Below are 27676 nucleotides of genomic sequence, written 5' to 3' on the forward strand. Positions count from 1 at the left end.
TTACCATGTGTTTGTGTGTTCTTTTTAGCCTAGTCTTAAACGTTTACATACAATTATGTGGAATGCCTAAAAAAAAAAAAAAAAGTATAAATCCGGGACTTACTACCAGCTGAGGAGTGAGATCCCACTGTGATGCCTGAAGCACAGTGTTTCAAGCACTGATGTCTTTGTATTTAGAAATAGGAAGCACCGAGTGAGAGGTACATGTAGATCTGGGTCTAACTTTGAGTTTGTTAACTCTGCAATCGGCAACTCTGAGTTTTTTTTTGTTCCAGAACAACTAATCAGCTTTGGAGCAGACACTGCAAGGCTTGTAAAGTAGCGACTAGTCAATCACAAGTTTGGCTCATCCAAATGTGTACTTTGCTTTCTCCGCCTCTAATGGGTCCATAAAGAACAAAATAAACACGTTGTATTCAATAAGACTTGAAACTAGCAACTGAGACTTGAAATCATCAAGAAAAGTATTTACTGAGGATACACATCAAAGGAGCCAAGTGACTTTGGACTTCTATGCAAGTTCTTTTTGTAACCAGAGGCCCACTGCTGGTTACTAGAAAACAGATGTGGTATCAAGTTACACACATACAAAGCACAGGTCTTGAACTTCATGTAGCTCAACTGCAATAAACTGAGTTTACAGCAGTCATTTTGATAATAAATACTAATAAAATTAATCTAGGCTTACAATTAATCTAGGCCTGAGATGTACCTCTAACCTGGCGTCTTCGGCCCGGACGGCATTATTAAATGTTAGGTTGTTGATGAACAGGGGTGGAGGACTTGCGGTGGTCTTTAGGAATAAATTCCGGATACAGCAGCTGTCCCCACCTATGTTTGCTAGTTTCGAAGCACAACTATTGGAACTTGCTGGTCCCCCCCTGGCTCTTTGTGTTGTGGACTTTTATCAATGATTTTGCTGACTTTTTAGGATCTATTTGCTTAAATTATAACCGTCTTCTTATTGTTGGTGATTTTAACATTTATATCGATAGGCTTGCCAAAGACTTTCTTGTTTTAGCTCTTTTAATCTTACTCAGTGGGTAAATGCTCCAACCCACTCTAAAGGTCACACACTTGATTTGGTTTTCTCTCATGGAAAACCACATCCCAGTGTTGCTAGTGTCAGGGGAACTAGCAACACTGGGATTTCTAACCACTTTCCAGTCATTTTTGATGCTGATCTACGCAAAACTGATCTGAACCTTGGGGGCCCTCGATGCCTTGCCGGTTCATTGATTCTGGGACTGTGGCTGAACTTTCTGCGTTTTTCTCTGAATCTGTGCTCCCTGATACGGCTGGCATCACACAGTCTTTATTTGATGACTTTGCCAACTCCCTACTTGCTATATGCACCTCCATACTGGACTCTGTGGCCCCTATAAAAGTGAAATGTCCTAGAAGCTGTTCCCGACCTTGGTTAAATGACTCTACACGTGCCCTATGCCGTACCTGCTGTCAAGCTGAGAGGCGGTGGGAAAAGGATAGGCTCCAGGTGTCCCTTGATATTTTACGCAGGACGCGCTTGGAATTCCAGAAATCTGCTAAGATGGCTAAAGCGGCTGTTCTGTCAGCCATCGTTACGAATAATAGTCATAATCCACGCGTTTTATTCAATATTTTTAACTCCTTGGTTAACCCTTATCCTGAAGCATCGTGGCTAGCTTCTTCGGCTCTTTGTGAGCAGTTCTTAAATCACTTCACTGATAAAATCTCCACCTTAAGAGCCTTAAAAGCTTCGGGGATGTGCCAAGCCCCCGCTTTACACTGCTCTATGACACTTGCTCAGTTCGAACCAGTGTCACTTCCTACCCTTAAGGGAATTAAGATAAGATAAGATAGAACTTTATTAATCCCTCGGGTGGGTTCCTCTGGGAAATTCGACTTCCAAAAAAAAGCACAGCAACGACCGAAGTTACAGTTATTGATCGTCTAAAAATCTCAAATTCTGTTCACGACATTCTCCCATCTCGCATTATTAAGGAGGGATTTAATGTAATTGGGCCTTGTATATTATCACTAATCAATCTTTCTTTGTCAATGGGTTGTGTTCCGGCTGCCTTTACACATGCCGAAGTGAAACCTGTTCTTAAAAAGCGTTCCCTAGATCACTCAAATCTCGCTAATTACAGACCTATCTCGCAACTTCCGTTCCTGTCAAAAATCCTCGAGAAGATTGTCCTATCACAACTTCAGACCTATCTGAATGAGAATAACATCTGGGATAAATTTCAAACTGGGTTTAAACTGTGCCATAGCACGGAAACAGCACTTTTGAGGGTCTTCAATGATCTTCTTTTAATTACTGACTCTGGGCGCCCCGCCGTCTTAGTTTTGTTGGACCTGTCTTCTGCTTTTGATCTGGTGGACCATAATATCCTGTTAATGAGGCTTGAACTTCTGGTTGGCATTACGGGTATGGCTCTTAGTTGGTTTAAATCCTACTTATCGGAGAGGTCCTTCTCTGTCACGATGGGTACCTACTCCTCTTCCATTGCCCTCGTTACCTCAGGGGTCTGTATTGGGTCCTATGCTATTTTCTCTATATATGTTACCCCTTTGTCGTATTATTGAAAAGTACAAACTCTCTTATCATTGCTACGCGGATGACATTCAAATTTATTTTGAATTGACTGAGGATGAAACTTCATTGATACTTCGCTTCTTCGATTATATAAGTGAAGTTAAAGACTGGCTGCTGAGCAATTCTCTTATCCTTAATACCAAGAAAACGGAAATTTTAATATTTGATAGTCATACCCCTAGAGCCCATCTAACTGGTGTCCTTGGGCCCTTCGCTGATTATCTTTCCGATTCCGCAAGTAATTTGGGTGTTTACCTGGACGGCTCCTTTAAGCTTGACAAGCATGTGTCCTCTGTTATTAAATCTTGTTTCTATCAACTTTGTTTAATTTCTAAGGCCATGCCATACTTACCACGTGAGGATCTAGAAAAGCTTATCCATTCCTTTGTCGCATCCAGGTTAGACTATTGCAACTCCCTATACACTGGGCTTCATTCTGCCCTTCTTCGTAGATTGCAACTCGTCCAAAACGCCGCGGCTCGCCTTCTAACTGGTACTCGTAGGTTTGAGACAATCACCCCAATTCTCACTGGCTCCCAATTAAACACCGCATTGATTTTAAAATCTTACTGCTTACTTATAAAATCATAAATAACATTGCACCCAGCTACCTTATTGATCTCCTTAGTGTGTATACTCCCGGTAGAATGCTGAGATCGTGAGACCAATTGCTCTTGGTACAACCTAGGTCAGGGCTGAAAACCAGAGGTGACCGTGCCTTTGGTTCAGTTGCACCTAACCTCTGGAATAACCTCCCTCATACTATTTGCACATCTGACTCAATCCAGACCTTCAAGTCTTGATTGAAAACCCACCTTTTTAGCTTAGCCTTCCCGGCCTCCTAGAGCAGGCCTTTTAAGTGTTCTTTCTTGCCTTCCCCTTTCCTCTCTTTTGCCTATATTGTTTTTATCGTTAAGTCTTGCTTGCTTATCTGCGTGCTTGTATGCTTGGTTAATCAATGCCAGCCATCTGCTAGCTTATCTGCATTTGTATTTTACTACTGTTTTATTGGATTATGTGAAGCATTTTGGCTACCTCTGGTTTTAAATGTGCTATACAAATAAAGTTGTATTGTATTGTATTGTCTTTCATGTTAAACTGAAGGCTATGAAAAGATTTTCATGCCTTTGAACAGCGTGAGTAGTTAAACATATTTTAGTAATAATTAGTAACTATGAACTAGTGGCCCCGAAAAAATTAGCTAGATGCTCCACAGGAGGTGCCCTGAGGGCTAAATAAATACACATACAGCAACAAGAAGTAATCTTTTATTATGGCAAATGAAAAAAGAACTGTTTCTGTAAATGTATCCTGAAACACCTTGATCATAGTGCACCCTTTAGCGCAGTTAATGTCACATAAGGTTAATTTTAGGCTTGTCTCAATCAAACCTTAATTACATACAGTATCAACACAAACACGTGGCTCATGTTACACACAAACTTGACATGCCCTGTTCATCCGAGCTGAAACAGGAAGAACAGGAAGAAAAATTCCTCCAAATATTGCACAAAATGGCAAAAGTTGTTTATAAAATTGCCCTGGTGAGCATGACTGATCTGATAAAAAATAATTTAAAACAATGTCTGAACTTTTTTTTGTTTTAAAATCAAGTACTTGGGATTAAGCACACAGAGAAAAACTTTATAGATACGCTTTACAGGAACATGGCAGAGCGTGGGCAGTACGCTCTTTGGCTTTGCAAATGGATGGATGACAGGAAGCAGTCTGTACAGCAGAGAGGTCAGGGAAAACCAAACACACTTACAGGAACTCACACCATAAAATCACAGCTGAGTTAAATCAGCTGCTTCATCAGCACTGACCTCCTTATGGCCTTCACCTCTCTGAGGACCAATCAGTGAAATAGCACATGTTATGCGTCTATAGCGCCCGAGGCCTCTTGGGGGTGATTTGTTTGCTAGCTTGTTCCTCTTCCTGGAGAGTACAACGGAAAGACTTGACTTTATCTGGAAGAGGAGAGAATATCACACAGAAGGCACTATTTAAATGATGATCTTTGTCTTTAAGGATAACATGAAATCACGTCACTCATACAAAATTTGATACACCAGCTGAAGCTTTTTTTTTAAATATTGTGAAATATTCTGTAGCAAAATGTGAATTTTATAAAAAGTGAAGGTGAAATGATAGGATAAGAGCAGAAACTGGTGAAGAATAGGAAATAAAGATTTATCTCTCTCCTATCATCATGGATAATCCTTCTGCTGGACAATTGTGTTGTCTTTGTTGGGTCTCTTGTATTTTCATATAATTCGTAGCTTAACTTCTTTCTTTCATATAATCAGCTATTTGCTCATTGTGACAAAGTGGAGAAGCAGTTGTAATTCTCTCCATTTGTCCCATATGTGTTTACCTTTTTTTTGCACATTGTACACATTATTCTGTTTCTATGTATTTGCTATGATTTGCTATTTGTCAAGTAACATTGCTTCACTCACTATCCCGGGTTTGTTTGTGTAAGCGTTTTGTTGCCGGCAAATCAAACATTCTGCAAATTAAGACAAATACTAAGTTATGCTTCTTTATACTTTATTATGTTACAGATTAAGTACTTACTCTGTTTGTCTTTTCAGTCATCATGAGTGTCAGGTGTGGGGAAACGCCCGCTTGGCATTTCCTCATTTTAAAGTCCTGATCATGTCACACATGACATCATCAGGTCAAACCATGTGGAGGGGTTTCTTTTTCCAGAGAGATGCTTCCTTTTGTTTGTGTTAATGTTTAAAGGGATTTGTTGAATGTTTTTCCTTTTGTTAATACTGCCATTTAGTTGTGTAAATGTGCATATTAGAAGTGTGTAGAGGTTTTGTGTTTTTAGATAACCTGAGTAGAGTTTTAGATCCCTCAGTTGAGTGAGTGGTACTGGCTGGGCAATTGGAGGGAAATTGATGGCCCTATTTAAAGCCAGTCTCTACCAGATGCAGGAGAGAGGAGAGGTGAGCTGTGTCACCAGAGCCATGTTATGTTGGGTTTTGTTAAATGAATTGATTTGGGGAAAGTTTTGTTAAGTTATACATTAAATTAAGTTCACTGCAAATAAATTGCTCACCTTGGAAACCCAAAATGTCTGCATAGTCTGCTTCCCTACCACCTTCCTTGACGTTCGAGTGTGACTACTTCACACTCATCAATACTGACCTTGATTGAAGTATCAGATTTTTAAATCACCAAATATGGGTATAGTTCTTAAAAATCCAATATGAATATCACCCCTATATAGGGCGATTGTGGCTCAAGAGTTGGGAGTTCGCCTTGTAATCGGAAGGTTGCCGGTTCGAGCCCCGGCTCGTGTCGTTGGACGGTGGATGACTGGTTGTCTATAGCGCTTTGAGGTCCTTAGGGACTAGTAAAAGCGCTATACAAATACAGGCCATTTACCATATGAATAAGTGTAAAACTTATTTGAGTTGTTTGCACAAAACACATTTTGAGTTGTACAACTGAAAATGTGAAGATATATTTTAATTTTACTTGCAAGTTTGTTGATGGAAATGGCACACTATCATAGAAACTACTTAGCACTCTTGCACTGTAATGCGTTAGTTTGGATTGAAGCTTACGCACTGTAAACAGAACAATAATACAAACCAACCAATTACACATCAAGGCTGCAGTAGATGAAAAATCCTGTGTTTTGTGAGATAAAATTGCCGTTTCTGAGTCTGGTGGAGAGTAACAGATTCATTTCCTTGTGGGAAAGAACTGCTGGCAGAGGAAATGTTTTAAATGTAGCTTAATATATAACATAACATCGGTACATTGCTTTTATTACTGTGGCAGCTGGTAGTTGTTTGTTAACGGTGTGTCTGTTGCCATCTACAGTTATTCATTTATCAGACTAACTTGTAGAATTGATACTTTCTTAATGCAAAGAGGCTGAAAATTTGGAAACTGCATGATGTTTACCTCTTAACTCAGTAAGAATGTCTATCTTCTGGTCCAGGATTTGTTCTAACTGAGTTGCATATGATTCAACATCATAGTCCACCTCCTCTGTCATTTCCAGAAGCACCTTCTCATCCTCCAAGCACCGGATCGACTCCTGTAAGGGAAAACGATGCAGCTGAGTTGGGCTATGTGGTTTTAAATTCATATTGCCTATGAATGCAAAAGTGGGTCAAAGTTATGTTATGGCACGTGGTTCCTCCTTATAAAAATACGGCAAATTCTATGGTATTTACTGTAAATTACTGCACTAAAGATAAGATAAGATAACCTTTATTAGTCCCACATGTGGGAAATTTGTTTTGTCACAGCAGGAAGTGGACAGTGCAAAAGTTATATGGCAAAAATTAGAATATAATAAAAATAAAATACTGTACACAACTGTACAAAATAGAATAAAATAAAATACTATATACAGTAGAATAAATAGAATAAAATATACAATAGGATAAAAATAGAATACAAATACTTAATACAACTGAGTAAAAATACAACTTTGTCAGATAAAGAGTATTGCACTTAGTGTTATTGCACATGTGTGGATGTGTGTGTTTGATCAGTTGGAGTCTTTGTTGTACAGTCTGACAGAAGTGGGGAGGAAAGACCTGCGAAATCTCTCCGTCCCACACCGTGGGTGCCGCAGTCTGCCACTGAAGGAGCTGCTCAGTGCTGTCAGAGTTTCCTGCATGGTGTGGGAGATGTTGTCCAACAGGGATGACAGCTTAACCACCATTCCCCTGTCACTTCCCACCTCCACTGGGTCCAGAAGGCATCCTAGAACAGAGCTGGCCCTTCTGATCAGCCTGTTCAGTCTCTTCCTGTACCCGGCAGAGATGTTGCCACCCCAGCAGACCACACTGTAAAAGATAGCTGAGGCCACCACAGAGTCATAGAAGGTCTTCAGGAGTGGGCCCTCCACTCCAAACGACCTGAGTCTCTGCAGCAGGTACAGTCTGCTCTGCCCTTTCCTGTAGTCTGAGTTATGAGTCCAGTCCAGTTTGTTGTTCAGATGAACACCAAGGTACCTGTAGCAGTCCACAGCCTAAATGTCCATACCTTGGATGTTCAGTGGTTGCAGTGGAGGATGTTTGTGCCTGCGGAAGTCGACCACCAGCTCCTTGGTTTTACTGGTGTTGATGTGGAGGTAGTTCAGCTGGCACCAGTCCACAAAGGCTTGGGTCAGTCCTCTGTACACCTTGTCGTCCCCATCAGTGATGAGGCCGACTACTACAGAGTCATCAGAGAACTTCTGCAGGAAGCACTGGGTGGAGTTGTGGGAGAAGTGTGCAGTGTAGATGGTGAAGAGGAACGGAGCCAGAACCGTTCCCTGTGGGGTCCTTGTACTGCAGACGACCCTGTCCGACACACAGCCCTGAGTCCTCACATACTGTGGTCGGTCGGTGAGGTAGTCCAGTATCCAGGTAGTGAGGTGACGGTCCACTCCAGAGTTCTCCAGCTTGTCCTTCAGGACCGAGGGAAGAATAGTGTTGAAGGCACTGGAGAAATCAAAGAACATGATTCTCACAGTGCTTCCAGCGGTCTCCAGGTGAGCGAGGGAGCGATGTAGGAGGTGAATGACGGCATCATCCGCTCCAATGCCAGGCTGGTAGGCAAACTGAAGTGGGTCCAGTGATGAGCTCACCAGGTGCCGAAGCTGAGCCAGGACCAGCCGCTCCAGGGTCTTCATCAGGTGGGATGTCAGAGCCACTGGCCTGTAGCTGTTGAGGTCCTTGGGGCGTGAAGTCTTTGGCACTCGCATAAGCTGTTATCGCGATAACATGCGAGAATTCCCGGGGCAGGTAATACGGACGCATGCTAACGGCTAACAGCTCAATGTCTCTGCTGCAGAGTTGTTCTTTCACAGTGATGTGCTCAGGGTTACACCATCTGTCATTTACAAACACTGCCAGTCCCCCTCCTTTCCTCTTACCGCTGTCTCTCGTCCTGTCCGCTCGCAGCAGCTGGAATCCCGGTAGTGTCACGCTTGTGTCCGGAGTTAGCTCCGTTAGCATCATGATGCTACATTGCCGGTACTCCCTCTGTGACCAGGTTAGCGACGTGACCTCATCCATCTTATTGGGCAAAGATCTTACGTTTCCAATAATTACAGAAGGAAGAGATGGTCGATAACGTCTCCTTCTCGGGCGACAGCGCTCCTTCCCAGCACGACACCCCTGTCTTTTCTTCCTCAGCTCGCTGGGAATGTCGATGTAGCTTTAAACAGGTTAAAGCTATCAACAAAGGACTTCATGGAAGGACTTCATACATCTATGTATTTTGTTGAACAGATAACAGAATAAAGAATGACAAACTTCTGGTGACCAAAGAAAAGCAGGATGCTTGTTGAGTCAAACACTTCTGGGAAACACTGACCCACACATACAATTTTGAGCAACAAGAAGAACTGGGAGCTCTTCAAGTAGAAGAAGGCACCATATCTCAACATGAAGTCTGTTTGGCGATGAAAGCTCAAAAATCAAACAAACCAGCCAGCATGGATGAAATCCAATCAGAATTGCTGAAATATGGAGGGCCGATTGTTACAAATGTGCTCACAAAAGTGTTCAATGAATGTTGGTGAATGGAGGCCGTCCCCAAAAACTGTCAGAAAGGCGTCATCCTCAAACTACCAAAGGAGAGCAACATGATGGAGTACACAAACTGGTGTGGAATCACCCTACTCTCTGTCAAAAGAAAGGCCTTCTTCACCATGCTACTCTGCCAACTTAAAGGCACTGCCGACCAACGCCTCTGCGAAGAACAGGCGGGCTTTCGACATGGACGATCATGCACTGACCAAATATTCACCCTCAGGAACATCATCGAACAGTTAGCGTTCAATGATATGTGTTAATTGAGAGCGATCACTCTCAATAAACTTCATCGACATCAAAAAAGCCTTTGATAGCATTCACAGAGATTTGCTTTGGAGCATCCTCCACCTGTACGGTGTCCCGCGAAAATTCATCTCAATCTTCAAGTCACTCTACTGCCACCCCAACTGCTCCATCAAGATGAACACGGGCCACACCGATCTCTTCACCATTGAGACTGGTGTCAGGCAAGGACGCATCCTCTCGCCCTTCCTGTTCCTAATGGCCCTCAACTTCATCATGAAGAAAGCCCTGGTCAGGCCAGATGCAGGCATCACCTTGGACGGGATCAGTTGACTTACCGACCTTGATTTTGCAGATGACTGGTGGAAGATGGACACCACCTCCAGCATCCAACGTCGAACCTGGCTGGAAAAAGTTGGACTTTGCATCAGTGCAGAAAAATCAAAAATCATGCACATTAGCGACCAGGCCGGTATGCCTAAGATCAAGACCGGTGGGCAAGACCTCGAGGTGGTTGAGAGGTTTGCATACCTTGGCAGCGTCATTGGCTGGGACGGAGATTGAGAGACTCATTTCAAGAGCCGCACTGGCAAAGCCTCGTTGGTATTCCAACAAATGTGAAATATCTGGTCATCTGCCTCCATCTCAATCAACATCAAGGTTCATTAGTACGCCTCAACCATCATCCCAATGGAAATCTATGCATCTGAAAGGTGTAAAGCGTCGGCCAGTATTACCAGGAAGGTGGACGTCTTCCACCAGTGCTGCCTTTGAAGGATAATGAAGATCCGATACTTTGATCATGTCACCAATGAGTAGGTGCTACGATGAAGCAACCGTCCTCACCTCAGCGTGATTATCGCATGCTGCCGTCAAAAACTTGCCAGGCACATCATTCGCATGGACGACAGCCAAACAAAACATTCAGATGGGTTCCACCTGGAGGTTGTGGCAGGGGACGGCCATGGCTGACCTGGCACCGGACCTTCCATTATGACCTCAAAGCCCTTTGCATTGCTTGGGATAAAGGTGAAGAGCTTGCTGGAAATCGTAATCGATGGAGAGACCTTGTCGCCCAATACGCTCGATAGCTTGGGTGGACGAAGGTCTGGCAAAGGTAAAGCCTCTTGAGAAAATAGGGTAGATGAATTCCAGTGCTAGCTGTGAACTGTTGCTTAGGATATCAGATTTTTAAAACTAAAGCTTTACCCATTATAATAAACGATTTAGCATTGTTCAGAAAAAATCTGTATCTATACTAACATGCCTCAAAACAAATGATCAATCAGGTATGTGGGGCTAGGCATAGCAATTAGCTACAATTGGTTATTAATTTCCTATTATTTTTAGCTGTAAATGGAAAAACAGAAATCTTCTGGCCTACTGTACCTGAAAAACAGCCCTGTGATCCTCTAGCACCTGCTCCTCCATTTCTACCAGCTGAGAGACGGCTTCATGGAAAGTGAAGAGCTGCGGGGAAACCTCTTCCTCCTACAATAAACAAAGCCAGTGCTGTGATTATGAATTTAAAACTGCAGGAAATATATGCAAATTTAAACTAAAAACAATTATGCTAGATAAATTCCAAGAAATAATAATAATGTACCAAAACCCACAGGTACTTCATTTACTTCTTTTATTAAATCCTAATGTTATTCAATATTCAGCCATGACCATTTTCCAGATGAGGCACCATCAGCCACAATGTGAATGAGGGTTATGACATAAAAGTTAAAAAATAAAGTGACTGCAGAGGAAGGCAAGATCTATTGTTTATTTTGTTGAAACTAGTTTTATATGGAAAGTAACTGTGCAAGAACCTGCAAGCAGACTTAGTGCTGAATTGAACTGTGAATGTGGCAGGGAGCTAGAGTAAAGATATGAGAAGGTAGGAGGTATTTTGAATATTATTGTTTTCTATGGGCCACATTTGTGGAATAATGCAAGTTATCATCTGGCTCAGCAGTTCCCAGCCAACTGAAGTCAGTTTGTGGAAACCTAGCATCTATATTTTTCACACGGAGCTGCTGTGGGTTCAGATATTCTCTGTCACGGTAGCGTGCGTGGGCAGCAGATGTTCTTACGTTCTGTTCACAGAGCAGCTTCAGATCATCTCTCTGTGGAGAGCTCCCCACTCCCCACTGAGCCTCCAGCACCTCCAGCTGCGTGATGTGTCCTCCCTGATGGCTCTCCATCATGGCTGCCGCAGGGTCCACTGTGAGCTCCTTCACCCTGACAACACATCAGCACTATAGGTAAACCAACAGTATGACAACTGCAAACAACTGCAGAGGTGAGCTACAATGGTGTGTAGCTGTATATGAGAAATATACAAACGTGTCGCGTCAGTGACAAGTGGTTCAACATGCCAAGAAATCAGTGATGAATACTGTGAGTTATGAGAAAGAAACATGAAGATGAAGATGATGACGAAGAACTTCATGCAGGCTTTGGGAACTCACGTCTGGAAAACAAGTCAAGTCAACAAATGACTGATGAAAAAAGCCTAAAGAACAAAGAAAACCAAAAAGTTTATACTTCTGCTGAATTTGGGATTTAGAGATGGAACAAAGTGGGGCACATGCATCATGATAGGTGACACAAAGCTAAAATATATTGAATAGATTGGATGATACTGGTAAGGTGATGTAGCGATTTCTTTTTTTACTTTTTGCCAACAAATCTTACAGAAAGATCAGAACCCAGAGGAGGCAGTTGTCAAATGGTATGCTGAATGGAAAGATCAGGATGCGGTGTAATTTTTTTATATTTTTTTTGCCAGCCATAAATTATTGTAGCACATAATTTTATAAATGAATTGTTAACGTACTCTTCATTTTAGATCAGTTTTATTAACGGTTTCCTGAAGATGCTTTATATTTTAAGGTAAAAGCCCACAGCAACACTGAGAGAACCCCATTGCCCTATGAGCAGCTTTGTTGAGGATCGCTCCTTTAACAGGAAGGTCATATGTGTTGTTAATTGACAGAAAATGCCCCTCTTTTTTTTTTTTTTTTTACTGTGAACCCCTTATAAAAAATTGAAATTTCTATAGATAGTGAAAGAACAGGATCTTTTCTGTCATTTAACAGCTTATCAGTTGCGTCATTACATCGGTGCAGTATAAATGGCCATTAGGGAAGGTTGTGCTGGGCCAATTTCTGCCCCCACGCCCTATATTTGATACTGCTGCTTTAGTGAATAATTATTTGCACTACGAAGACATGTATGTGGGTTTAAAACACAATAAATGACAATTAGTTTTTACAGCAACTAAAAAATTTGTCATCCAGTGCAACAGTGTATCTCACTGGAGTGTTTTGGGATGGAAGTGCAAAATATATAATACTTATATAATGTAATACTTCATAGAAAAGTACAATTGTTATTGTTTTTTTTTTCCCCAAAAGGATTTGTTGACAAAAATAAAATAAGACTAACAAAAAAAGTGAATGACTTAACCTTCTAGGACCTGGCGTCCACATATGTGGACATCACATTTTGGGTTATTTAGACCAAAATACTCAATTTTGCTCTACAAGGGCCTGATATCCACTTACGAGGACATTATACAGCTACTGTTCTATCAAAATTTTAAACAAATATCCCCATATGTGGTTCTTATTTTTCTTAAAAACAAAAATAAGGTAAAAAAAATAATAAAGAAATCTGGTGATTCTTCGTTTTTACATTCATAGGGCCCCAATCGGCCCAAATATCAAAGAGAAACTAAAAATGCATTCTGTGGAAGAGTTTGGGTCTTAGGAGGTTAAAGCAATAAAAAAAACTTTGTAAATAATAAGTAAAGTGAGGCAGACAGTGAATGAACTCATTTTAACCTTGGTTCACATGCCAGCTAAACTGAATTTAATTCAGTTTTATTTATATAATGCCAAATCACAACAACAGTTGTCTCAAGGCACTTTATCTTGTAAGGTAAAGACCCTACAAAAATGATTACACCATTATTATGGTGACTGATGATGTTAGGACCCTCAATGATCTTTTTAGAAACAGACACAAAGCGGCTGCCTGGGTTCATGTGAAATGCCAATACGGGGGTAACTAATTGTGCAGGACACTGTTAAGAGACATAGCAAAATGATCATACTCATAGGTAGGGGAGAGCTCAGAGCGACCTCCTCCACCCCCACTCTGGGAGAAGGGAATGTCTGAGGGACTTATCCCGAATTCCTTTACTCTGGGAAAAAAATGCATGACAGGGGAGAGAAACACACATCAACAAGTGGAGGCAGGAGAGGATCATGTTATGTTATGTTATGTAGTCTTTTCTATTTTACATTTTTATGAATTCATTCAACAGAGGAGAAAGACAAACGGAGCACACAGATAACTAAGAATATTCCTCACAATAAGTCAACATTTTCAAGAAAAATCTGGCTTTATGTTTCATGCAAACTCCTCAAACACAAAATTTTAAATAATTCTCTATACTGTTACAATGGTGAATGTGCTTAATAAACAAATTTTCCAAACTTCTGTTTGTGATAGGCAGCCAATCAGAAGAAAGCTGGCTTAAAGTGAGAGAAGTTGAAGTTGAATTGAATTTTTTGACAGTTGAATCTTGTATAATAGATAAAACTATGGAACTTGAAATCAGTATAACAGGTCCACTTTAGAACTTTATGTTGATGCTTTTGACAAAACCTGAAAGTCAGGGTAGTTAGTGGAAAGTGAAGGTGTATAAATTTGAAATTATAACTCAATGTGCATTCATCTTAATGTTATATCTGAAAACCTTTTTTTGCCTTTCAGTAGAATCTTTCCTACCTGTTGGCATATCTCAATGTGTTCAGTGTGTTTTCACAAGATGCCATCCCAGGAGAGATGGTTGCAATCTGTAAAAAGATGAGAGAGGGATTTACCAAAACTGCAACCAAATCTGTAATCACTTTCTATTGTGTCTGTCTATAGTGGGTACATGTTGTTTTCTTACCATGCATGTTCTGGAGTTTTCTCCGATGAACGAGTCCCGCAGCACTTGGGTTAACTTGCTGGCTCTAAATGGAGTGTGTGGTTTGTTTCTGCCCAGGGCTCGAATACACTCCTGCAAACATACACCATGCCCAATTATGCAAAAAATCTGGCTAACTAATTATAGTCATTTTTGAAAATAATTTAAGGAGAACTAGGAAATATTTACTATTTTTCTTTTCTCAGATGATTTGCTGTTTCAAGTCAATTGAATATATCTGGGTTTTCTCGAGATTGCCTGCCTCCATCTCCTCCTTTCCTGTAGAATCTTCTTTGCTGTCTTAAAGTTGTTGTTTTTTTGCTTTTTTTTAATATCTATAGCCTATTTGTTGCATTTTCCTTGATGGATGTTCTTCTGATTATACAGCAGCAAAATGCCCCTGAAAGATATTCTTGATCCCTTTTTTCCTCCTGCCTGCTGTCTTCACATCCATTGCTTCATATATCCACTATCCCTCCTCTGACATGTCCAAAAACCCCACCCCTCAAAGCTGCTCAACCAGAGCACCTTATTAAATCCTGTCCAATCTGCTTACTCCTACAAAGATCTTAACATCTTCAACTCTGCCACCTCCAACTTGGCCTCCTGTCAGTGCCACTGTGTCCAAACCATACATCATACCAAATCTCACTACCACCTTACCTTTCACTCTTGCTGCTATTCTTCTGTCACAAATTACCCCTGACAGTTGTCTCCATCAACTTCACCTTGCCTGCACTCGCTTCACCTCTCTTGTGAGGTGAAGCGAGTGCAGGCTGTCTCCGTAGCGATCGGTGAGTGGGAATAGTCGGTGTAAGAATCCAAGTTAATCGTCTTAATATTAAATCAATCGAAAGTATCCGTAACATTTTCTTTCTGTTTGCAGCATCCCCTCGTCGACATGAGAGCTAAGTGGTGAAAGAAGCGCATGCGCAGGCTTTTCCTCTGGGACATTCTGAACTCTTTGTTCTATTAGAAGACATAGCATACATTTTCACTGCTATGCAGATGACACCCAGCTCTATCTGTCCATGAAGCCAGATAACACACACCAATTAGTTAAACTGCAGGAATGTCTTAAAGACATAAAGACCTGGATGGCCGCTAACTTTCTGCTTCTTAATTCAGATAAAACTGAGGTTATTGTACTCGGCCCTGAAAAGCTTAGAAATATGGTATCTAAGCAGATTCTTACTCTGGATGGCATTACCTTGGCCTCCAGTAACACTGTGAGGAACCTTGGAGTCATTTTTGACCAGGATATGTCCTTCAACGCACATATTAAACAAATATCGTTAGCTTCATAGCATAATTGCCTAAGTCATTTGACTAAGTCAATGACTTAGGCACTTATGCTATGAAGCTAACGATATGTAAGACTGCGTTCTTCCATTTGCGCAACATCTCTAAAATTAGAAATATCCTGTCTCAGAGTGACGCTGAAAAACTAGTTCATGCATTTATTACTTCCAGGCTGGACGACTGTAATTCATTATTATCAGGATGTCCAAAAAACTCACTGAAAAGCCTTCAGCTAATCCAAAATGCTGCAGCAAGAGTACTGACAGGGACTAGAAAGAGAGAGCAGATTTCTCCTGTTTTGGCTTCCCTTCATTGGCTTCCTGTTAAATCCAGAATTGAATTCAAAATCCTGCTCCTCACATACAAGGTCTTAAATAATCAGGCCCCATCTTATCTTAATGACCTTGTAGTACCATATCACCCTATTAGAGCACTTTGCTCTTGCTCTGCAGGCCTACTTGTTGTTCCTAGAGTATTTAAAAGTAGAATGGGAGAGAGAGCCTTCAGTTTTCAGGCCCCTCTTCTGTGGAACCAGCTTCCAGTTTGGATTCGGGAGACAGACACTATCTCTACTTTCAAGATTAGGCTTAAAACTTTCCTTTTTGCTAAAGCATATAGTTAGGGCTGGACCAGGTGACCCTGAATCCTCCCTTAGCTATGCTGCAATAGACATAGGCTGCCGGGGGATTCCCATGATGCATTGAGTTTTTCCTTTCCAGTCACCTTTCTCACTCACTATGTGTTAATAGACCTCTCTGCATTGAATCATATCTGTTATTAACCTCTGTCTCTCTTCCACAGCATGTCTTTTATCCTGTCTTCCTTCTCTCACCCCAACCGGTCGCAGCAGATGGCCGCCCCTCCCTGAGCCTGGTTCTGCTGGAGGTTTCTTCCTGTTAAAAGGGAGTTTTTCCTTCCCACTGTCGCCAAAGTGCTTGCTCATAGGGGGTCATATGATTGTTGGGTTTTTCTCTGTATCTATGAAGCGCCTTGAGGCGACTTTTGTTGTGATTTGGCGCTATATAAATAAAATTGAATTGAATTGAATTCTGTACTGTCACTTTGCATGGTTAACCCCGAGTATTTTAACTCATCCACCTTCACTACCACCTCTGCTGCTTGCTTTTTCACTGTTATACCTGCCTTCCTTTACCATCAAAACTGCTCATGTCAATGTTAATTAGATTTGCAGGACATTCATGTGCTCCAGGACTTGAAAAAATGAAAACCTTCACTAGGACTTTTCTGTTGTTCTACAAAGTATAATTCTTTTTTTTTAGCAAAGGTATGGTGTGCAATCATTTCACCCTGGAAAATAAACAGTTCAAAGAAATCTTTAAAATGAAAATGACATTAATACCCAAAATGAGTGTATGTAAACTTCTGAAATCACAACTATATGAGAAGCACAACACTAAAGAACAGAATATCTGTAGTACTAAAGCGAAGACCTTGAGTGCCAGCAGACTCTTGTTGATCTCTGCTCCCTCGAGGCGAGTCTGCCGGTCAGCGCTGGACGTGTCTGCCCCTCTCTCATTCCCCGCCAGGTCGATAAGAGAGAACTTTCCATGCATCTTCCCCCGCCGACGCAGGATGATCTGGAAAACAGCGTGACTCCGGGAGGAGTGAGCGTTGGCCGATGTCTGCCCAGACGTCCTGCAAGAGGCATGGTGGGGGGTGTTCAGGGGGTTCATTCAGCGGTTCTCCAACTCAAATCTTGTTACTGTTTAGTGTTTTCACATATCCATATGTGAAAAAAAAAATCACGTTTACCTGCAGCTGTTTCCCACTTCGATGAGTTTGAGGACGTCTTCTGTGCATTTCACCTCCCTCTCCTGCAGGCCCACCACCTGCACCTGCTGCTTCCCGTCCTCCAGCACCCGTAACTTGGCTTTACGGTTTAACAGGTCAAACACCTTCAAACACAAATATGCTCAACAGTAGCGTTAGCAGTTTAACCTTTTCTCAGCTTCACAAAGACAGAGGACTGGACTCTGGCAAATTTCTCCTGATTTAATTTCCATTACTTGTGCTGATGGTTCTTACCCCATGTAGTATTTTCCTAGCAGCACTTCTACCATGAGAATCATTCACATGATTTACCACCAGCCACTTATGCTGAGATGTGTTTAACATGGTCCCTGATCTGAGCTGCTGGTATCTGGTCAAGGCACATGAACCTCCTTTCCTAGAGCAATTCTCATTACAGCTAATTTTAATCAGAGCCGGTCCTTAAAAAAACTTTTCTGGACTACCTGTCTTTATCATTTGAAGTCATTCTTGTCATAATATTAACATTTACAGCATACTTCCTCCTGAAGTAGCACCATTTAATTTCAATCCCTCACTGCTGACAAATAATACAAATAACGTGCGATATCATGCCCAGATGTGATATGAATCCCAAGCTTGCACCTAGCTCTTACAGGTTCACAGTTCATCTGCTCCCTGCCAAGAAAGCGGTGCCTACTTCAGGTCAAGTTCCATGTTAGTCGCCTTAGAGCAAAGGCCCACTCATGAGCCTCCACAGGGAGTGGAGAGGGGCTCACGTTTGCATGTGAGGAGGAGGGAGATCCTGAAGTTCCTCTGTTGCTGCCCAAGAAGTGCAGTATAAGTTATAAGCTCTCCCACTCGATTATGGAGCCTATCTCCCTGGCATGGAGCACCAAAGGTGCCTCAGGAGGCAAAACAAGACCACAACTGAGAGTATGTTCCACCTGGTGAATGCCAGTGTTCCATGCTATTTGTGTTGTTCTGAATGAACCGACTGAAAGGGAACAAAGTGTTATGTTTAATACTTCTATTGCCTGGAGAAGAGGAATGAGGTAAAACACTAGCTTGCTCTGTTGTGCAGCTGGGCTTGGTGAAGAGCAGCTATCAGACTGACTGTGATGACAGGGGTGTGTATGTGCAAGTGCGGCCGACATTATATATGTTCAGGGAACAGAAGTTATAAACATAACAATTTGTTTTCCAGTGACTGAGGTACCCGTCTGCTACAGAGAATCAAGCACATTGGCATAAACAGTTAAATATAAATATGTGGTATTTTTGAAGTAAATTGAAGTAAATGTCTCATCCTTCATCATGACTCTATTCATCAATTATTTAACCTTTTTTTTATTATATATTAACATACAGCTTAACTGATCAGTGATGATAACACACTTACCTTCCCACTGTAAATTTCAAAAAATGTGGCAAAAACTTGCAGGTCCAGCTTCTTATAATTTGGCTTCTTTAACATGAGAAAAACGTCTCTGGCTGCAGGGAGAGAAGGACACACCTAAATGAGAGAGACCAGCAATAATAATGATAATAATAATAATCAGTAAAGCAGAAACTAACCAGACAGTGCATAGATCCCTTTGGAGCAGTCCTGGTTCTTTCCTGAGAAGTCCCCTCCCATTGTCTAAAAGGAGACATGAGTTAGAATTTGAGAAGTTTGGTTTTATGACACTAAAACCAAACTTCTCAAATCAAAGTCAAAAACTCACATGTGTTTTTCCACTTCCAGTTTGTCCGTATGCAAAGCACGTCGCCATTCCCCTCTCAAAAATGGTCTCAACCAGCGGCTGAGCAGTGAACCTGCAGGGTGGAGTGTTTATTGGCAGCAGAATATTTGACTCAAGTGCTACAGCATGAAGAAAAAAGAAAAAACAGTGTACCTGTAAACCATTTCATTGGTGGAGTTCTCATCAAAGGCATAGTCAAATCGGAAGGTCTGGTTCTCCAGGTAGCGGGTCAAGTCAACTTTCTGCTTGGGCTCATGGACCATTACAACGTCCTTACTGGGAATGGTGATCACATCCAGATCCTTTGTTGATAACTCTGAAGAGACACAGTCATTGTTATAGACACAGGCTACAATGATGTACAAGGGCAAGGACAAGCAGCAGTCTATAGACATCCCTGTTACTTGTTTTTAATTAATCGACATTCAGAGATTTTTAGAAATAATATTTAAAATGGACACAATTGACACCACAACAGAAGAAATGACCCATGAGTAGGGATGGGTACCGGTATCCGGTGCCATGATGGCACCGGTTCTGACATAAACGGTAGTAACCAGACCGAAAAGCAGCGCACATTTCGGTGCTTTATTTCCCTGAGATGTCATACACTTTGGATTCTAGCCAATCATTTTACCTTTCCGAGGATAGTAGGCGGGTCCAGGTACGTACGTTCTTTTAGAGCAGAGCTACAGATTAAAAACGCCCAAGGCGAAGTGGTCAAAAGTCTGGCTGTACTTCACAGCAAAAGATGCAAACCCAGCAGCCTGCAACAAGTGCTTTAAGGTGATACTGTGCAAAGGAGGTAACACCTCGAATCTGATGAAACGCCTGGCGACCCATAGCGTTTTTTTAAAAGTCTAGAAATGCGCCGTATTTGATAGCTTGCTGCAAGACCTCACACCGTGCACATCTACTGCGGGTGTGGTGCCTGTTATCGGACCAGGAGTTAGCAACATGAACCCGAAGAGGAGAGTCCTGGCCCCTAGCCCTGCCAGTGTAGCAGAAATGATGACGGATGATGACGGCAGCAGCAGCCGTTCTTCTCTGCGTGAGTAGCTTCATGTTGTTCGTGTGTAATTTACGTTGAGTAGGCTAACCACCATTAATGCACGTAAGGTGAACTAGCAAACACCGTCGTAGTTACATGCGGCTGTCTTCTTGTTTGACGGCAGATGCTCCCTTCACCCTGGCCAAAAAGGCTAAAATGCCCAAAGAAAAAGTGGAAAACAGCTGAGAGGTTTTAGGACAAAGTTTGTGTTTTTCCATTGTTTAAGCACTGCTTCCAGCCAAGAGTGATACCATATATGCCACATAGCTGCAGAGAAGACTAACATTGTTATCTTTTTACAAAAAAACAGCTGAACATGAGAGGTTTTTGGACAAAGTTTGTGTTCTTCATTCTTTAAGCACCGGTTCGAGCACCGGTTCGAGCACCGTTTAAGCACTGGCACCGTTTAAAAAGTACCGGTTTGGCACCGGTATCGGATTAAACCTAAACGATACCCATCCCTATCCATGAGTGTCCAAAATCAGGCAGATCTGATTGATATAGTGGATGTAAACAATAAAAAACTTTTAGGGAGGCTTTCCACCTCCTCACAGGGGTCATCTCTCCAATTCTAAACTACTTTGATTAGCTGTCTGAGCTTGAACACAGGCTTCACAGTTTCTCGGAATACAGCTGCTACATAAATATGCTCTTACCTTTTTTGTTGAGGGGACGTGCACGAACGCACACGCATATCCTGTGCTCCTCAATCTGAAACATGAGAAGACATGAATAAATAGTGCGGTTCACACCTTTGTACTGGCCATATGACCTCCTCGTTTCTCCTTTCTTCCAACATTCTCAGGTACCTCTCTCTCTACTGACTCCTTCTGACCAGCAGATCTAAATTGGACTCACCAGATCGTTTGTGGTTAAAGGTCTGTAGTCCAGACTGGCTCTGAAGTCTCTGATCATACACATAATCTCATAGTTTGGTAAATTAACGTCCACCTCCTGCAGTGGCACAGAAAACAAAAGTATTGATCACATAATGACAAAGACAATAAAAACATTCAGGAAGCATTTCAATTATTCGTGAATTAATTAATTCAAAATCAACATCCTAACATTTTGAGTGACACGTCACGTACTTTTAAGTCTTTTGTCTAAATCAGCCGATTAGAAGCTACTTTCAGCCTGAGAATACTTTTTGTATCCAGACAGTGCTCTCTAAAATGGGTTTGGTAGATCACGTTTTGATTTTTAGTTCCAACTAACTATATGTTTTAACTCTAGGGCCACCTGCTCAGAACACTGTGAACCGAACACAGCTGCAATAATCAAAAGAAAAAAACTGAAGCATCTGATTCCTTTAAAAGTTTGTGTTGTTTCAGCTGTTTTCAGAATTTAAATGTTTTTATTAAATGCTACATGAGCTGACTGATTAATTAAAACAGTGCTTATTAAATCTTCTCACAGTTTCAGTTAATATGACTTGATGAGTAATGTTTCTTTTGCTTTGTTTTTTTGGAGTATAATTATCCATGTTTTTTTCTTTTTCATTTCACTCATATTGTCACAGTTTTGCTTATTTAACATGAGGTTATATTTAAAAAACCTGATTAATGGCATGCATTATAGTTTCAATAATTTGCTACTGCAAATCTGGAACATTACCAGCACACTGTGAAAGACTACAGCAGACACACACAATAGAAATAAGCACAGAAAAAAGCTCAGTCCACACATCCACATGCATTAAGGTCAAAATATTCAAGCAAAAATATATACAGTATATTTAATCTTGGGTTAACAGTACAGAGTCTAGTTGTTTGTGCATAATTCTGTTGACCTTTTTTTTTTATAAAGAGACACAGTACAACAGTATAGTGGGTAAAACTCCTGTTGTGTGAGAGGCAGCATTATTATCCATGTCTTATAGTTATGACTATAAACCAGAACTTTCAGCATTTAGGTTTGAAAATCTGGGACTTTTGTTTGTTAGAGTGGTGGGGTTGGCTCAAATACTGAACTTTGAAGTCATTTAGATGAAAAAGTGAAGACAGTAGACATTTTGCATTTTTGCAAATTTTGGAAGTGTTACAGTACAAATAGTAAAACAGGTGGCCTCCAGGAGATGTCTTAAAAACCCTGGGAACATGTGTTGGCAGGTATGCTATAAATCAGCTTCATATCTAGAGATAATTCTCAAACAAATGGTTCTCCACTTCACACTGTGGTAATGTGTTTGTTGATGTGTGTATAATGTAAAGTACTGTAGTGTATGCTTGAGTTCTCACTTGTGCCCTCTTCTCTCTGAGCTCTTGTTGCTGAAGACGTCTCTTCTCTCTTTTCTCCTGCAGTTTCTCCACCTCCTTCACACAGTTAGATTTCCTCCGTGCTGAAAAAACAAGGAGCACAGTGGCCTAAAATATCAGCATCAAAATATATATACATATGGTTACAGGCTGAAGTAACAGGGACTATTCCCTCTGATACATTAGCAATTATTTTTGATGATGCTGACTCATAATGCCTTACATTTACTTTTACACACACAAAACAAGAGCTGCAGTTTTGCTGATGCTCCTACTCAGTCATCTGGCCACCACATCGACAAAACACTTCATACAACAAAAGGGAAAAAAAAAGAAATAAATCAAAAGAACTGTGTAGCTGAGTAGTTACACTACGCTTTGTACATTTACCTAAAATCTAAATGGTTTCATAAATTTAATTAATCTTGTTCAACTTTTATTATATGTCCCACTTTCAAATCTTGAATTAAAAGTCAGTTTTTCTACTATACAGATGCATCATGCATGCATCACCTTAAATCAGTCATTCTCAATAATCAAGTGTAAAATGTACAATATCTAAAACTTTATATTATAAAGACTACATCCATTTAGCCAATTCATAAGTTGTAAAAAATAATTTGTTGATAATTGTGAATGCCCCCTAACCTGGGTGTTTTTTTAATTGGCAACCAGCATTATTTTAAACGTGTTAAAAGTCCTGGAGTATTCCTAAAACACATGGCAGTGATTTGATTGATTCAGTCCCTCAGCCCATATCTTGCCAAGCTCCATTTGTCATTCTGTGTCTGAGTTCATCTGTGTCATGATGTCGGCTCCGTTCTGCTCTTGCTTTCAGTGTATGCACATAGCCCGGTGGGCAGGTCTACAAAAAACTTGCTAGATTTAACTGATTTTTAAAAAAAATTACACTGAATATGGCTTTTTATTTACAGTATTTCTTTTTTCAAATGTTATGTTTTGAGTGCTATTTGAAGGCCTGATCTTATTTACATATTTATGGTCATTCAAACAACAGCAGAGGAAAAACTTAAACAAGTGCTGCAGTATGAAGCCACAGCGAGTGAAAGAGCCTTTGACACCCTTAGACACACAGCTGTGTGGGAGCATGACATCACTGCTACAGAGAACAACAACAGAGATGCTGGAAACTCCCTCCAGAGAATTTCAAACAGAGCCATGTGGACATGAATCCTCTCTCATATGAAGTTTGCAGACGGGGTGACTGTGTTACCGTTCTGCTGCTGTATCAGGGACTGGTTTACGGCAGGCTGGGGAACGATGGTTGGTGGGGGTGGCTCCGCAGCTTGGCTGTGCTGACTGGGACGTGCCCGGGTTGTTCCCACTGAGGCAGCTGAGGAGCACACAATCCAGTGTAACTGCTCATCTCAAAACATTAAAAAGGCAGTTCACCCAAATTATACAAAGTTAAACCCAAATTCTCAGGAGAAGTGTTCACAGTGACCCTCTTAGATTTTCTGTGAGGTTTGTTCATGCCAGTGTTTCTATGCTGACTGCTTCAAACCGACTGCACAAACTTAACCATTCATTTTGTCATAACTGACAGACTCGTGAAGCAGGGGATTTTATCATTAGAAGAGTAAATACAACCAAACATGACTCTTTAATTCTAACAAAATATTACAATTTTAAATATTTAACACTGATTTTTTTTCTTGTCAATTCAGTTAAACATTCATAAGAAAGAAATTTCAGCACACTTATTGGATGTTTCTTCCTAAATGCACACTGGGAGTCATTATTACATTCTTACAAAACCCTGTTGTATACAAATTTCTATCTTTGACTTTTACAGTTATTAATCACTTGGACTAATTCTTGTATTGGGAAAACTTTAACTCACCTTAAAAACTGACTTTAAGGTGAGTTAAAGAAGTTGTAGTGAAACTGTTTTACAGTAATTTCCGAGAAAATAACCCTCACTCACTCTGCTTCCCATAAACTCTTTTTTTTTTTACATGATCGGGCAGCACCAACTGTATCGAAGTAGAAAATGATTAAATTATAAGCTTCATATCTCAGAGCTGTTAGTGGGAGAACGTACCTCTGTTCTCCCGTGGGGTATTTTCAGCCTTGGGTATTGCTGTAGTCCGTCTGGTCTATAAAGACCATAATCATTAGAGTTGAATTAAGAATGAAAGAAGGGAGTACACAAAGTATGCAAGGAAAAATGTCTAAACTGAATTATATGTTATAGCAATAAATACAGCATAATCTCTTCAAATCAGGAATAATAGTAATATTCTGTTAAAAGGTCATGTGCAAATAGGAGTGATTGATTAATGATGTCTGGTGTTGAGAAGTAGACCTTGGGTACTTTGCTGGTTTTGGCAACATTGGAGGGAGGAACAGGAGCCTCGGGACTCTGTGGTATCTCTTCATCAGGAGCTACATCTGGATTCAGAGCAAAGACGCTCTCCAGATCAATCTAAATCAGAAAAAAGAAAGAAATTCCTTTGTTATCGTTACAATCTTTGTTTAAGCAGGGGCTCAAGATCACCTCATCAAGTGCAACAGGGGCTGTATTTGCTGAGAACATCAATAAAGATGATCAATAACGTTTATCTTTGCAGTATGTGACTGCTTAATTTGTCGTAATATCTTTTATCAATAATATTTTTTCAATATTTCTACTCTTTTAGAAGGCTGTAATGATGTAAAGGTGAACTTAGCCTCCCAAATGAACACCCAACATAAAAAAAAGCTCAGATAATTCTGCCAATGACAAAGCTCGTTAAAATCTGCGATCTTTCTGGTTGCCAGCAGGAGGACATTCTTTAGCTTTTTAAAAAGAAGTTTGATTGCATAGAAGCCTATGGGAAAATGGCCTATGAGTTTCAGGTCTTATTGCACACACACATGAAATTATGGTCCTAATTAGATTCTAAAATGAACAATAAAGCAGGTTTTGTCTTAAAGCAAACCTACATTGTTTTTGTGAATGTAGTATTGCTAAATCTTCCAGTCTTTCCTAGTTTTGGTAAACCTTACTTATCACATCTGGTTTCAAAACATCAACATTACAATTCCCAAAAAAAAGCTCACCTTTTGACATGAGGACTTTATTAAACTATGGGTCATGTGACGGTGTCTACTTCTATCTTTTTTAAGCATTTTATGCTTATACACTTGAGATACTTGTAGTGCACTACATCGGGTACAGCAATATGTTATATGTTACAACAGCATTACAACATGTCCAGGATAAAGCAAGTAATAAGATACTCATGTCTATTTCATTGCTTTCAGGTGTTCCAAAAAGTGATTTCCAGTGTTTCTTTGTGTTTTTCATCTCTAACGTATACTGATAAATATTGTGTGGTCAGGATTCACTAAGCTGTTATGTATAAAATAAAGAAATTACCTATTTTGCAAGTATCTTCATGACTCTGTAATATTGTATCTGCTCCTTGTTTTTTATTACGATCAATCCAGTCCTTTTTGGCTACTTAAAACATCTTTACAGTACTATGTCATGTTTGTTGCAATTTCTGCCTCTCTTTTGGCCAGATCCCTCTTAAAAAGCCATTTTTAATATGAATAAGAGTTTTTACCTTGATAAATAACGCGTATATAAAAGTCACTTTGACAAAACTGATTGCAGCATCTGATGTCTGACAGGGTTATTGTTTCTGGCTCAAAATGCTTTGATATTATTAAGATATGTTTCACAGGTTATAGGCCAGCAACTCATTTACAACAGTTTAAATACCAGCTATCATTTTTTGGCAGACAATCACTTTTTAGTCACTTCATCAGCAACACAAATAAAACTACAGACAGGTGCCATATTTGAAAGTTAATTCCTGACAACAATTCAGGAAGAGAATTACAAATTACAAATCACTACATTTCAGGACATAATGAATGAAACCGAGTGCAGAGGTAGATGTACCTCTTTCCCTTTGGTGTCTCCGTTCTCAATCCATTCCACTGTCACACTCTCATTGTCTTCATGCAGTGATGTGACCATCGCCTGGTGTATTCGTCCTGCAGAGAGGATACAGATGGATGCTAGGCCTGCGCAGTGCTGGACCAGACTGTAGAGCCAATGCTCATACAGACACCAACTTATGAGCCATAAAGCTAATGTTCAGTAATTAGGCCTGAGGATATTTTGTGCATTATCTTACAACAAATAAACTGATCCATCAGTCATTCAGTGTTTACAGGGAAAACTTAAACCCTAAAATAAGGATGCTGATATGCTAAATGGGTGTGGCTGATGAAGGATGATGTTGAGACTGTCAATCACACCACTGCAAGCGCTGCGTGTAGTGACTGTTGACCGGGTTCTTAGCCATCAGACAAATATTAAAATACACAGAGCAGTTTGAAAGTCGTGCGATTTTTTTACTGAGATGAAATACAGTTGGAGATGAAAGGCCCCCATCAGCCATCCATCAGCCCTGGTTAACAGGCCACCGCTGCATGGTGCATGATGCAGTGCAGACTTGTGCCTGCATCCCGTCCTCTAACCGGAGGTGTTTCGGCCATGAAGCAATGGACGGGAGGAAGGAGAGGGAGGGCGGCAGGGTAGGTGTCAACCGGACAGCAGGTGGACGGACCCGCCCGCAGCCCTGCAGTCAGGTCGACCCATTGCCGTATGTCTGCATCACTGACAGACACAGCAGCACCGTGTCAAAGACTATTTGTGTCATTTTTGAGTCTCTGACATTTCGCTCGCCGACCTTTTACTGCGACATTCCTGTGAATGACAGTGTAGCAGCCTGCTAGCTAGCAAAAACACCCGGCTGCGTTGAGCGGTAACGTTAGCTGCTCTCATGCGGACCGGCCGGATGGAGAGCGGTGTGTCTGAATGTGCATGTGTGAGCGGAGCATGCTACGTACCGTCGCTCCGTTTTATCTCCACATAAATGCCAACGAATATCTTCCCGAACATCCCGGCCATCGCTCCCGGTATGCCGTTTATTGAGCGCTCCAGTCTAAGTTGTGTGATATTGCGGAGACTGAGGTCATTTGCGGTCTGTCAGGAGAGAAGACAGGCGGAGAAGAGCAGGTGCGCATGCGCCACTGATGTTTTCACCTACAATTTCAACCCAATAAATAAATAAATAAATAATAAAAACGGACTACTGTCGTTAAATTTATAACAAAAATTCACGTTGTAATCCTGTTGTTGTTAGTACAATTAACGAAATAT

At 40.9% G+C, this 27676-nt stretch overlaps 1 protein-coding gene across 2 annotated transcripts; it reads right to left on the reverse strand.

Annotated features, from left to right (window-relative positions):
• Nucleotides 1-3836: 3836 nt before the first annotated feature.
• Nucleotides 3837-27543, reverse strand: LOC113025402 (kinesin-like protein KIF2A). Of its 2 annotated transcripts, XM_026173098.1 has the most exons (21): nt 27364-27543; nt 26408-26502; nt 24821-24940; nt 24557-24611; nt 23726-23845; nt 22474-22574; nt 21092-21187; nt 20890-20944; nt 19336-19498; nt 19165-19255; nt 19016-19079; nt 18840-18931; nt 17441-17583; nt 17119-17323; nt 14348-14458; nt 14182-14249; nt 13502-13591; nt 11475-11622; nt 10780-10881; nt 6515-6650; nt 3837-4554 (listed from the first exon to the last, which is right to left on the reverse strand). In XM_026173098.1, the coding sequence occupies exons 1-21, from the start codon at nt 27422-27424 to the stop codon at nt 4469-4471; spliced, it is 2202 nt and encodes a 733-aa protein (XP_026028883.1). In that variant the 5' UTR covers nt 27425-27543; the 3' UTR covers nt 3837-4468. The 2 variants fall into 2 exon arrangements, with proteins under 2 accessions (XP_026028883.1, XP_026028884.1); XM_026173099.1 differs by lacking the exon at nt 13502-13591.
• Between the last annotated feature and the right edge of the window lie 133 nt (nt 27544-27676).

This window comes from Astatotilapia calliptera, chromosome 7 (assembly GCF_900246225.1).
Source record: "Astatotilapia calliptera chromosome 7, fAstCal1.2, whole genome shotgun sequence".
Classification (NCBI taxonomy): Eukaryota; Metazoa; Chordata; class Actinopteri; order Cichliformes; family Cichlidae; genus Astatotilapia; species Astatotilapia calliptera.

Coding starts and splice junctions, on each gene's coding strand:
- LOC113025402 (XM_026173098.1), bottom strand. CDS start 27,424: ATGGCCGGGATGTTCGGGAAGATATTCGTTGGCATTTATGTGGAGATA. Junction 19,256..19,335: donor ACCAATGAAATGGTTTACAG/GTACACTGTTTT, acceptor TCCACCCTGCAG/GTTCACTGCTCAGCCGCTGG. Junction 13,592..14,181: donor ACATTGAGATATGCCAACAG/GTAGGAAAGATT, acceptor TTTTTTTCCCAG/AGTAAAGGAATTCGGGATAA.